At 49.8% G+C, this 13,949-nt stretch overlaps 1 protein-coding gene across 1 annotated transcript; it reads left to right on the top strand.

The window, feature by feature from the left end:
• The first annotated feature begins 3,852 nt into the window (after window positions 1–3,852).
• Window positions 3,853–4,824, top strand: Mc3r (melanocortin 3 receptor). Its single transcript, XM_031373774.1, has one exon. The coding sequence runs from the start codon at window positions 3,853–3,855 to the stop codon at window positions 4,822–4,824; it is 972 nt and encodes a 323-aa protein (XP_031229634.1).
• Window positions 4,825–13,949: the final 9,125 nt, after the last annotated feature.

Raw genomic sequence — 13,949 nt, forward strand, 5'->3', positions numbered from 1 at the left:
AAAAAAAAAAAAGCAAAAGCAGTTTAAAGTGCTATCACATAAAGATGTGTGTTGGAAGTGTCAAGTCTCCATGTTCTCCTCCAGAGGACAGAAACCAGGAAGTGTTCCCAGGCCAAGTATAGAACAGGAAAAACCTCACGGGTATCAAACCTTCCTGCCTTCGAACCCAGCTTTACCCGTGACACTAGAACCCTCAAACACACAGACTCACATGGTATGAATACAGCTATGGGTACAACCCTGACAATAAGAAGTCGCGGGAAGTCTAAGATTGCTTTCCTGCTCCCAGGGAGGACTGTGGCTTAGAATCAGGAAATTACATTAAAGGGCTAACAATCAGGAGAGCAGTATTTCACAGCCCTCGGCTCACTGCTGACATTCCCAAGCCCGATCAGTCCCAATCAGTCTTGTTTAAGCAGAAACTGACAGCTTGTGGATCTGTTTGCAAACACTGAGAAGGTGGTGAGAGAATCCTAACATTTTCTGCAGAGCCTACCAGCTTTTTAACTCCCTGAAATCCAACAGGGAAACAGTATTGAAACCCCATCCTAATCTGTGTATCCCTGCCTTCCCGATGGTTTATCATCCAGTCACACTTTTACATGAATTCACATCCACATCCCCTACCGAGTTTTCTCAGCCAGCCATTCTCTGCTTTCTATCAGCATGGAAGGGTACTTGTGTCTGTGAGAAGAATTTGGGATCCATCTGGCTTGTCTTCTGGCTGTATTTAACAGTCATCTACATAGCAAACTTGACGTTATCCATTTAAAACAATTTCCTCAGCTTGAAGTTTTTTAAGGATATCCTAAATTTTCTTCTACACAAATTGAAAAGTTTCTTTGGGCCACAGTTGGCTGTTGCTAGGGGTGACCAGTGAGTAGTCGGTGAGAGAATGTCAGGTGATCGATAACCGCCTCTCCTAGCTGTCCATTACAGCGAGTCCAGAGGGAGGGAAGCCTCCGGAAAACATCAATACTTAAGTTCTGGTTATCAATTACTATAGTTTTGAAAATCGTCACAGGTCAGCAAAAATAGGATAGCCCTGGCTCACACTGTTCCAGGTGAGTCTGAAACAGAGGTCCAGTGGCGTCCTCATGTCATGTCCACCTGCCCCAGATGTCTACTCCCTCCAGACGGCAAGCATGATAGGTCCTCTGCCTGGAGCCTTCCTTTACCTCAACCCTCCCAGATGCAGCCCCTCCCTTGCTCCTGCCTTTATCCCTCAGCCTTAGCCTCCACCCCACCAACCCACACACTGGATACCACCTCACCTCACCAACCCACACACTGGATACCACCTCACCCCACCAACCCACACACTGGATACCACCTCACCCCACCAACCCACACACTGGATACCACCTCACCCCACCAACCCACACACTGGATACCACCTCACCCCACCAACCCACGCACTGGATACCACCTCACCCCACCAACCCACACACTGGATACCACCTCTTCATAAAAGTCAATAACTACATATCCCATGGTCTAGGAAGGGTCCTTGGCCCTCCAGATTAGAACCCCTTTCCTTTGTCCCATAGTCCCCTAGATTCCCCTGATTTCTGTCCATCCCCCTGAGCTATACTGTAGTGTACAGGCTCCGCTGGTCAGGCTGCGGCAGGGTCTGTAAAGTACAGCTCCCATCTGAAAAGGCGAAGCTGTGTTGCAAGTGAAGAGCATGAAAGAGCATGGAATCGTATGGAGAAAAGCCAGAAGACTGGGAGACTCATCAGTGCAGCAGCTTTCTTGCTGTCTTGGCTTTGGTTTGGTTTGGAGCACTGGGGATTGAACTCATGCTCCTTACATATTAGATATGTGCTCTACCACTGGCTACATCCCGGCCCTCTTCATGTTTTTAATCTTGAGGCAGGGTCTCACTAAGTTGCCCAGTTTAGCTTTGAATTCACACGTAGCTCAAGCAGGACCTGAAGTCAAAACACTCCTACCTCATCGTCCCAAAGTCAGAAGAGAACACAGCTCCCACCTCAAAGGAAACAAGAGGTTGTTTATTCTAGAACCAGATATGAGTGGCTATGGCTGGTACATATGGCTTCAGCTTGCCCCAAAATCAGATTGCAGTGTGTAAATGTTTTCATGAAGTTTTATAAATACTAAACAAAATAAATCCTGGTTCTTTTCAAGTATATTAATGGGCCTAGCGTGTAGGCAGATTACAGCACCGTGGAGGACTTCTTGATCTGGGTTTCTGATGCTGTGTCATGAGATGGGGTGGGTGGGAATTAGTGACCTGCCAATTTATTACATTCCCAGAGGTCTCACATGATAGGTGATAGCCACAGGATACTACATCACACACAGAATGGCTATTATACAGTATAAATATAGCCAGAGATAGACTGGAAGATGTGGCTCAGTTGGTAGAGTGCCTACCTAGCATGCATGTAGCCCTGGGATCAATCCCCAGCACCACAGAAGCAAGGTGTGGGGGCGTGTGCCTGCAACCTCTGCAGTCAGGACACAAAGGCAGGAGGAGCAGGAGTTTAAACTTATCCTTGGCTTCACAGTGAGTTCAAAGCCAGCTTGGTATAGGTGATGCCCTGTCTGTAGAAAATAAAATAGCCCAAGATAATTTGGCCATGAATCTGCACATTCCAACTCTCCACAAACAGGAAACTTCTGCTCCCACCAGCCTACGTCACTACCAGGTCCAGATGTTGATGTATATAGAAGGTAGCAATGACCACCTCAGCCTCCAGAAATCATGCCTTGACCAGTCAAGAGTCATCAACACTGGAGCCAAACACATAGCAAAAAAGTGGGGACTCCCTGAAGGGCCAGGAGCAGGTGGCATACTTTAATAAACTTTTTTTAAATGAAGGCATACATAATGTGTCGTAGACATATTAAATTGCACATTTAATGAACTATTACTGCAGGTTTAGTTTTTGTATGTTCTTGGAAATAAACAAAAATTGGTGTAATCCTCATGACTGTGTTACTTGCTTCACCGTGGAGTTCCTGGGTGACACCTGCAACAGTGTCAGTGTCAGTGTGTGTGTGTGTGTGTGTGTGTGTGTGTGTGCCCGCGCAATTCTCTGATTTCGATTTCTCTTCCTCCATCCCAGACTCTAGCTGGTGGGGGGATGGGGAGAGAAGGGGCTGGGCCAGCACTTCTCTTGCTTCCTTCTGTATTCCTTACACCCAGTGCAGAGCTGACCCATTCGAACCCACAAAGAGCTGAATGAATGCTGACCTCTCTTCACCAGGCAGATCCAAACCACTCCTACACCAGCGCAGATGAGCAGTCCGGTCTGCAGGGGGCGCCAGTCTGCTTCCTCATCTCCCGCCCGTGGAAACCGGAGCCCGGACTTGCTGTCAGTCAGACGGTGCCAGATGCTCAGTGGTCATTTTGCTGCACTGGAGATGAAGTAGGAGTTCCGATGCATAAAACCCGAGCGCTCTCTCTCCTCACATCTAGCGTCAAGTCCCACAACCCCTGGCTTGCTAAGAGAAGAGCTGTAACTGTAGCAACGGGTGTCGGGTGTCCGGTGGGGATGAGAGGAGACCAGAGAGAGAGGGTCAGAGCGACGGGATGAGGCAGGCTGATCAGAGTCTGCACTGATTGCTGGAGACCGCAAAGGAAAGTTCTTTCTATGTCTCCAAGCCTCTCTCTCTCTCTCTCTCTCTCTCTCTCTCTCTCTCTCTCTCTCTCTCTCTCTCTCTCTCTCTCTCTCTCTCCCTCTCTCTCTCTTCTCTCTCTGGAGTAACTAAAGTCTAGAGTGGACAGCATCCACAAGAGAAGCGCCTAGAAGGAGAATTTTACCCAGCAGCTTGCTCAGGAGCCTGCAGGAGCCACAGTTGGGACTGGCTCTGCTGTTAACCATGAACTCTTCCTGCTGCTTGTCCTCTGCTTATCCAGTGCGGCCCAACCTCTCAGAGCACCCTGCAGCCCCTCCTGCCAGCAACCGGAGTGGCAGTGGGTTCTGCGAGCAGGTCTTCATCAAGCCAGAGGTCTTCCTGGCGCTGGGCATCGTCAGCCTGATGGAAAACGTCCTGGTGATCCTGGCTGTGGTCAGGAATGGCAACCTGCACTCTCCCATGTACTTCTTCCTGTGCAGCCTGGCTGCAGCCGACATGCTGGTGAGCCTGTCCAACTCCCTGGAGACCATCATGATCGCCGTGATCAACAGCGACTCCCTGACCTTGGAGGACCAGTTCATCCAGCACATGGACAACATCTTCGACTCTATGATCTGCATCTCCCTGGTGGCCTCCATCTGCAACCTCCTGGCCATCGCTGTGGACAGGTACGTCACCATCTTCTATGCCCTTCGATACCACAGCATCATGACGGTGAGGAAAACCCTCACCTTGATCGGGGTCATCTGGGTCTGCTGTGGCATCTGCGGCGTGATGTTCATCATCTACTCCGAGAGCAAGATGGTCATCGTGTGTCTCATCACCATGTTCTTCGCCATGGTGCTCCTCATGGGCACCCTGTACATCCACATGTTTCTCTTTGCCAGGCTGCATGTCCAGCGCATCGCGGCGCTGCCCCCTGCTGACGGGGTGGCCCCACAGCAGCGCTCCTGCATGAAAGGAGCTGTCACCATTACCATCCTGCTGGGCGTTTTCATCTTCTGCTGGGCACCTTTCTTCCTCCACCTGGTCCTCATCATCACCTGCCCCACCAACCCCTACTGCATCTGCTACACGGCCCATTTCAACACCTACCTGGTTCTCATCATGTGCAACTCTGTCATCGACCCCCTCATCTACGCCTTCCGCAGCCTGGAGCTGCGGAACACCTTCAAGGAGATTCTCTGTGGCTGCAACGGCGTGAACTTGGGCTAGGATGCCTGCAGAGGTACTCCACATCCAGCCAAGAAACAAAAACAACGCTCAGACGAGATGGAAAGGGTGTGAGGAGCTGGAATTGTGCTTGGCTTCGTCTGTAAGCTGGTGGCCCTTTGCAAAGGGGACACGGCATAGAATGGGCTGTCTGTAAGGATTTGTGTGTAGGTAAGTCAGTCTGATCTACCACATAGCCTGGAAGAATCAGGCAAGGTAGCCCTGAGTGTCCTCTGTGCTCATTGCTAGGCACCCGGGGCTTGTGGCTCCTGCCTACTCATTTGCTTTGTACCAGTAACTCTGCCTCAAGCCGACCAGACAGGAGGGCTCTCGTGAACAGAAAGAGTGCTTAGACTTCAGGCAAGCGTCCCTGCTCACAGTGGCCACCTCCAGCTGCCTGCTGTGGAGAGCTTTGCACATATTCTGTGGGAGACTGGGAGAAGCCCTAAAAAGTGTGACGTTCGCCGCTCCCTTACAGGACTTGCATCCATGCCAACTTCCTCGAACCCCTGCATGAAGATGTGACCCCCTTCTCTCTGCACCGTTGTCATGGTTGTTATTGTTGTTGGAATTTTTGTTCATTAAATCTAAGCTTTGAATGCATCAAAGTGCTCTAGTCAGTAAGAGGTCCTAGAATCCTGGCCATTTCAAGGTAGATGCTACCCTTTAAAGAACAGAACAAACAAACAAACAAACAGAAGCCCACGGTCTTCTTCCTGTTGCTTCTCTGCCTTTCAAACTCGAGGAAACAGCAGGCAGGAAGGTGTGCGTTTCACTAGAAACTGCTCTCCTGCCCTTGATTGTCTGAGCGGCTGCACCTGCCTCCTGCTCTTTCCTTACTTAGTCCCAGGCTCCTTTCCCGCTCCTGGTAAGTGCGTGTCTATCTAGTGGTGATTTTAACGTCATATATGAGAGAGGCTGTCTTGGCTGTTGCTCCTCTTGCTAGATGCGGTGTTAAAGTCAAATGGCCATGTCGGCAACATCTGTACCTTGTCAAGTAAAGCAGCCACTCCCACCTGCGTGGGACAAGATTCACAGGCTTGCTGTATAACACAGCCATGTGCTGATACAGGCTTGCTGTGTATACCACAGCCGTGTGCTGCTGGGCAACCGCCCGACCCCTTCTTGCCCTAGACAACTTCAGCTAGTGCTGTCTCCCCTGCTCTGTGTTTTCCCGCTCTCGAACACGTGAGGTGGAGGGGCCATGCTTGAATCTCTCCTGCTAACACGATACAAACTTCATTTGTTTCTTGCTTTAATCGTGATGCTTGGGAATAATAAAAGTTTTGGTTCCTGTGACCACAAAACGCGTATGAGGTCGTGGTGTGCCTCCCTGCCCCCTCCCCCTGAGTCATCCTGTGCCTCCCACATACGGTGTCAGCATCCATCCAAATGGTATTAAAAGAGTGTTGAGGGCAGGAGAGATGGATCGGTGGTTAAGAGTGTTGGCTGATCTTGGCAGAAGGCTGGGGTTCCATTCCCAGGACCCACGTCGTGGCTCAGAACCAGAACCATTTGTAACTCCAGCTCCAGGTCTGCCATTCTTTTCTGGCCTCTGAGGGCACTCATGCATGTGGTACACAAACGTTCATTCAGACAAAGGACCCACATGCATAAGATAAAGATAAATAAACCTTAAAAGTAATATGGGTAAGAAAGTAGTGTTTGCTAATGCAATTTATTTTATTTTATTTTATTTTATTTTATTTTATTTTATTTTTAGCCAAACCACAAAACTCTCCCATATAGTTTCCCAGATAACCAGGCTTCTGGCTCCTCAGCTACTGACAGTCCTCATGGTTTCAATTAAAACACTAAATAAAAGGAATTGTGGGTAGCTACTAGGGAAACAAATACAGAAAACGGAAAATCGTAACCACAGGATCATCTATAGGAATCATAATGACCTTGCTCTGAGAAAACAAGAGAGAGAGAAATCACTTTCCTGTTTTTGTATTGCTTGTCACATTGTCTCATCTTTGCCTGTCAGTAAACCTGTAAGCGGTGTCGCTTTGGATGTGAGCACGTGCAGTTCCGGGGGCCTGAAGGACTGTGAAGACCCCTGAAAGCCCAGTGTGGTGTGTCCCGTGTCCTGATGCTGACATCTTTTAGCACCAACATGTTGCTGTCAACAGATTTCCACAGTCAAACTAGGCCCACTTCTTACTGTGAGCATCAGTTCCAAGAGGTTCATTCAGACAAGAGCACCCCCAAAACCTTCCAGCTTCTTTCTCAGGTGTACACTATGCCTCTAGGTCTAAATAGGATCCTGAAATAAGATCCTGCTGTGCCTGATTCTCCCCCTGAGATTCAGCTGCTGGTCAGAGAACCTCACTTTTCGTAGAGTGGGCATGGAAGACTTTCAAACAAGCCTGGTGCACATCTTCAGAGCGCTGGCCTGTGCCAGCAGCTGAGAAAGAGCTTTATAAGCATTTAGTACTTGGACCCTTGGCACCCTACAAGACAGATGCTGTGGCTAGCTGCATGTTACAGACGACTGACATTCAGGTTAAGGAGGTTTCCAGGGGAACTCAGCTGATAGTCGCACACAGGGAGGTTCTACCTCAAAGCTGTGCAGTCCTCATCCCCTCTCAGCCCTGTCACTGGTCAAGTGTGAAATGCCTCCCACAGCTCACAGGTTTAGACGCCTGACCCTCAGTAAGTGATGCTTTTTGGAAGGTTGTCTCGAAGTAGGGCCCAGCTGGGGCAAGTGGTTTGGAAGCCCAGCCTCAATTCCTGGCTGTTCTTTGCTCCCTGACACGTGGCCAGCTACCTCAGACTCCTGCCTCAATGGCTCTCTCAGCATGATGGTACGCCCTCTAACTATGAGGCAGAATAACCACCCCTCTGTTAAGTTGTATTTGTCAGGTGTTTGGTCACAGTGATGAGAAGAGTAATACACGGGCTTCAGAATGCTCCTCTCAGAACCTGGGGGGTGGTTGAATTGGCCCCGAACGACACCAAAGGTGTGTGCTCCCATGTTAGAAGGCTCTAATGCATGTTCCCACCACGTCCTGAAAGCTTGATGAGTTTCTGTAAGGTAAGTTAGTGTGAAGAGCCACACAACTAATTATTTTACTTAGTATAATTTTCCAAAACTGCACGTGGCCCAGGGAGCACAGAGGAGGTGAGTCTGAGCCTACTCAAGCTCTCGCTGACTGCTCTTCCTCAGGAAGACAACCTTGGGCATCTCCTTCTACAGTCTATCTCAGATCTTTTTGAGGGAGCTCATGGAATGCTGGGACTCAGGTAGGAAGGAGCATCATCTCCCTCCATCTAAAGCACTGGCCCATGGCAGCACTCTGCCTGCCTGCTGCCTGGACGAAGGGAGGTGGCATCTCTCTGTCACTCTGCCTCTCAATCTCTCTCTCTCAATCTCTGTCTCTCTGTCTCTCTCTCTCTCTGTGTGTGTGTGTGTGTGTGTGTGTGTGTGTGTGTGTGTGTCCCTACCTCCCCCACCTCCTCTCTCCTTCCCCTCAACAAAAGGCAACAAAAGCCCTTAACTTAAGGAAATCAAAGTGGGCCATGATATACAGTATCTTAGTCAAATCAGTTCTTCCTCAGAACCGGAGTCCTAAGGGTTTGATCTCTAGGCTATTGTTCCCCATCCTTGTTCCCTAGACTCAAATCTGCCATGCCCCAGACTTTTGCTGCTGACATTTCCTCTGTCTGAACTCTCTTACCAAGATCTGCCTGTGATTAGGTTCTTATGGACCCCGCCATTTCCACCTCATGGTTATATCCATTCCCAGCCTCCCTGTCTGCAGCTGCTGCATCCACTCCCAGCCTCCCTGTCACCTGCTGCATCCATTCCCAGCCTCCCTCTCTTTGTATCCATTCCCAGCCTCCCTGTCACCTGCTGCATCCATTCCCAGCCTCCCCCTCTCTGAATCCATTCCCAGCCTCCCTGTCTGCAGCTGCTGCATCCATTCCCAGACTCCCTGTCACCTGCTGCATCTATTCCCAGCCTCCCTCTCTCTGTATCCATTCCCAGCCTCCCTGTCACCTGCTGCATCCATTCCCAGCCTCACCCTCTCTGAATCCAATCCTCCCTGTCTGCAGCTGCTGCATCCATTCCCATCCACCTCATCTCACCACATACCTTACTGCTGCTATACCCACATTTCTGTTCATTTGATCCTCACCCATGTCTTCCACGAGAAAGCAAGGTGTATTGAATAAAGCTAGTCAACTAAGAAAAGGCCATTGAACACATGAGCAATTGATGCTCAAGGCCAGCATGGTGGTGCACACCTTTAATTGCAGCACTGGGAGGCAGAAGCAGGCAGGTTTCTGAATTCCGGATTAGTCTGATCTATATAGTGAGACCCTGCCTCAAACAAGCAAAGTACATGTCCAAATCTAGTGGAGAGACTACAATGTGCAGCACAGCCTTGTGTTTTCATGAGCGTGCTAGTTATCTCTGCTCACCAGCCAGCCACTCTAGTCAACACAGCACGTTCCAGATTAAAGTGAGAGACTCTGTCTCAAGAAACAAAGTGGAGAGTAACTGAAGGGGACAGCCAAGCTTGACCACTAGCCTTCACACACACACACACACACACACACACACACACACACACACACACTTGGTGTGTGTGTATACCAGCAGTAAGGTATGTGGTGAGATGAGGTGGATAGGAATGGATGCAGCAGCTGCAGACAGGGAGGCTGGGAATGGATGCAGAGAGGGAGGCTAGGAATGGATGCAGCATGTGACAGGGAGGATACAACCACACACAGACACACACATACACACACTTAAACACACATTCACAGACACATTCACGCAGGCACACACATGTACATCTACCCCCAAGAGAGATTCTCAGCAGGTCTAGCCTTAGGATTGGCATCTTCCACTGACCTGGTCAGTCTTTGGAGCAGCTTCAGGAAGCCTTGGCACTGCATCCCAGTAAAGTTTCTCAGTCTCAGCAGCACAGACATCAATCTGGAGCCACCCTTCTCTGCAGCCAGGCATCCTGTGCAGTGTGTGGAACAACCCCCTTCTCTGCAGCCAGGCATCCTGTGCAGGGTGTGGAGCAACCCCCTTCTCTGCAGCCAGGCATCCTGTGCAGGGTGTGGAGCCACCCTTCTCTGCAGCCAGGCATCCTGTGCAGGGTGTGGAGCCACCCTTCTCTGCAGCCAGGCATCCTGTGCAGGGTGTGGAGCAACAGCCCTGGCCTCTGCATGCCCCCACACATACACACACTCAAGATGCCAGAAGCACCATAATGCTATGTGACATGTGTCAGCTACAGCTCCAAATGTTACAAATGCCCCTGGAGGGCCAGGTCACCCCCAGGTGAGAGCCACTGCTGCATGGCACCTTCTCTCATCTGCTTCTTTCCTAGTGTGGATTTCAGCCACTGCCCCTGGAAAAGACTGCTAATGTATTTGGTCAGATAACCCATTCGTTCAAGAGGCCAGTGGGTTATAATGAGGGTCGTGTCACTTTGGCTCAGAGCTACTGTACTCAGCCACCCGGGATGGGCTGAAGGACCCCAGGAAACTCCCAGGCCCTGCAGGATTCTCTTCCAGGAAACTTAGCCCATGAGATAATCTGTTAGCTTATCTCCCAGGCTCCAAGCTAAGCTAGAAATGCCCTGTATAAGAAAACTACAAATTCAACAGATGTGGGCAACAAACACCTTTATTCCCAGAACCCGCTGGAATTTGGTGTCCAGTCTCCAAACTCAGCCCGACGTTTGAGTCCTGTGTCTTGCACTGCTGCAGGCTGCTCACTGAAGTTCACTTATTGGGCAGTTACTTTTTGTAACTATGATTCAAGGCTAGCTTTAAAGGAAAAGAAGGAAAGAGCTGGTGTATGGCTCAGTGGTAGAACACTTGCCTTATGTGAGCAAGGCTCTACATTCCAAAACAGTGAGCCTCAAGGCAGCGAGAGACCCTGCCAAGAAAACCAAGGGCATAGTGACTGGAGAACAGCCAAGATTGCCCTCTGGTCTCTGCATTTACCGGCATACATGCAGACACACTCACTATGCACACGTGCAGGCACACTCACTATGCACACGTGCAGGCACACTCACTATGCACACATGCAGACACACTCACTATGCACACATGCAGGCTCACTCACTATGTACACATGCTGTCACACTCACTATGCACACATGCAGACACACTCACTATGTACACATGCAGACACACTCACTATGCACACATGCAGACACACTCACTATGCACACGTGCAGGCACACTCACTATGCACACATGCAGACACACTCACTATGTACACATGCAGACACACTCACTATGCACATGTGCAGACACACTCACTATGCACACATGCAGACACACTCACTATGCACACATGCTGTCACACTCACTATGCACACGTGCAGGCACACTCACTATGCACACATGCAGACACACTCACTATGCACATGTGCAGATACACTCACTATGCACACATGCAGGCTCACTCACTATGTACACATGCTGTCACACTCACTATGCACACATGCAGACACACTCACTATGCACACATGCAGACACACTCACTATGCACATGTGCAGACACACTCACTATGCACAGGTAAATAAGTATGAAAGCTCTGTATGGTTGCTGACACACCATTAGTGCAAAACAAGTGCTCCCTCCTCTATTTGACATCGGCTGTGAGCAACCCTGTGGACATCCTCCCCCGAAGGCCAGGATCTCTCCAAAGAGAGATCAACCTTCAGTCCATCAACCAAACATCAGGAGACGTTGCCAAGCAGGCCAGCAGCTACTAAGTATGATTTGTTTTATCATTAACTTCTGTATCTGTCATAGAGGGAGGCGGGCGAGTTGTCATAGAACGAGGTGGGTGAACTGTGTTCTTTGTCTAGACTTAGGCTCACAAAGCGATCTCAGTGGTCTTTGTGTATTACTTATTTACCAAGACAAGGCCTCACTCTGTAACCTTGGCTAACTGCAGCTCACTGTGTGCACCGTGCTGGCCTCAAGCAGCTGCAGATCTGCCTGCCTCTGCCTCATGAGTTCTGGAGTTAAAAGTGCGGACCACCACAACCTTCTTTATAATTATTACATTTTTACTTATTTACCCATTGGGGTGGGGCTTGCTTGCACGTGAGGCTGAGACCTGGTGGAAAGACAAGAAGAAGTAAGGAGACATAGGAGGGGAAAGAGCCCCTCACCCCACAGAGTCTCAATGGAAGAATTTTGACATAGCTAACAAAAAAGTTTGTATAGACTGCCTGCCTAGAGATGTTCTTTTAAATTGTGTGTATGTGTGTGTGTGTGTGTATGTGTGTACATGAATGCTTGCATGGCACATGTATGGAGGTCAGAGAACAACCTGTGGGAATCAGCTCTCTCTTTCTATTACGTGGATCCAGGGATTTGAACTCAGATTGGCAGGCTTAGCAGCAAGTCCCTTTCCTCAGTAAGCCATCTCAACAGCCCCTTTTGTGCACTTTTCACGGAAGAGTAGTAACTACAATAAAGGTCTGCTGATGTTTCTTCTCTTCAGTGCTGTGCACTGGGTCATATGTCACCGTGACGATTTCTCCATGCAGCCAGCTGAATGTGGGTGGAGAATGAGGCTGACATTGCAAGCTGCTTGGGCTGAAGTGAATTCTTCATACAGCACCCCACTACCAGCTCCTTGTGTGAGCACTGTGGAGTACAGGGCCCTGCTGGGTTCCCCGCTCTGCTTTCTCCTCTTGTTTGTTACCCTAGCTCCCTAGTGTAGCTATGTCCTAGCAGGGTTGTCACGAGAAAATACAAGAACAGTGTCACAGATGGCCCTTAGGGTCAAGGACCACAGGAGTGTCTCTGAAGGACTCCATTTATCAGGTAAGAGGCTGTTTGCCCCCCCCATAACAGGGGTGTTGAGTAACACTGGAAGCTGGGACTCAAGAGAAGTGGGGCCCAGACTCAGCTCTGGGCCTGTGTGGTGCTGTTGGTTTTGATCAACTATTCTGTTGTTGATGGCGATCCTCAGGAATGACAGAACTAGATGTGACGGGTGGCCTTCAGCCCTCATCCGCATCCCTTGCTGACTCCGGGGGCACAGACACCACACCCCTGCCTTCCCCCCGCATCAGCCCCAAGGTGCCCACCTGAGCTATACCTACCTCAACAATGTCTTCCAGCTCTTGTCCAAAAGCAGCTACGCCTTTGGCCCCAGGCAGCACCAAATACCTGCACTGTGCAAGCCAAAAATAAAAGGAGCACTGTGAGTTTGAGGCCAGCCTGGGCTACAGATAAGGCTCTGTCTCAGTAAACAAACAAACAAACAAACAAGCAAACCCAGAAGGCTCTCTCTGCTAGGCCACTGGCTATGGAGTCCGATGGGACTCCCGGGTGCTAGGGTTGAGCCGCATTTGTCTGAGGACGCAGACAGCATCCATCATCTAGGAAGACACAGAAGGGAGAAGAGAGACTCCTGTTCTTAGCATCTGAGCGCCAGGATCCCCAGTGCCTGGAGTTAGCATGAACCATACACTTTCCGTTAGCAAGCTAGTCAGTGTGCCAGTCGGTGCTGGTCACTTGGAGTCCCCAATTCCTGATGTTTAGAAACAAACTATATTATTTTGTTCAGAGGCCAAAATCATGGTGGGGAAAGCAGGGGGACCCAGATGCACAGAGAACAGGGATCAGTGAGTGAGAAGACTTAGGGCTCAGGCCACTAGGGAGCCACTTCAGCTTGTTTTGCTTATGGGGTGTATGTGTTTGCAGGACGAACTCCCTATGAATGAACTACCACAGTAGATGGTGTGGCTTGTAGTCTGCTATCCTCTTACACCACAAGTAAAAGGAAACCACGAGCCAGCAGCAAGCTCTCTCTTGCAAAGCCCAAGTCCATCCAGTGTGAGCTCCACCCGCTCTCTCTCACACACCTCTCTCCCCTCTCCTTTGTCCCTGCTTAAATCCATGCTGAAAACTTTTCTTAGGGCTGGAGAGATAGCTTAGCTGGTAAGAGCATTTGCTGCTCTTGCAGGAGATTAGAGTTCAGACCCCTGTGTCAGGCAGCTCACAATGGCCAGTATAACTCTAGCACCTCATTCTGGCCTCCTTGGGCATCTATAGAGAGCACACACACACACACACGTATGTACACACACACACACACACACACACACACACACACACACGT

Source organism: Mastomys coucha, unplaced genomic scaffold (genome assembly GCF_008632895.1).
Source record: "Mastomys coucha isolate ucsf_1 unplaced genomic scaffold, UCSF_Mcou_1 pScaffold15, whole genome shotgun sequence".
Lineage (NCBI taxonomy): Eukaryota > Metazoa > Chordata > Mammalia > Rodentia > Muridae > Mastomys > Mastomys coucha.

What these genes read in the sequence shown, in the direction of transcription:
- Mc3r (XM_031373774.1), top strand. Translation starts at nt 3,853, where the DNA reads ATGAACTCTTCCTGCTGCTTGTCCTCTGCTTATCCAGTGCGGCCCAAC.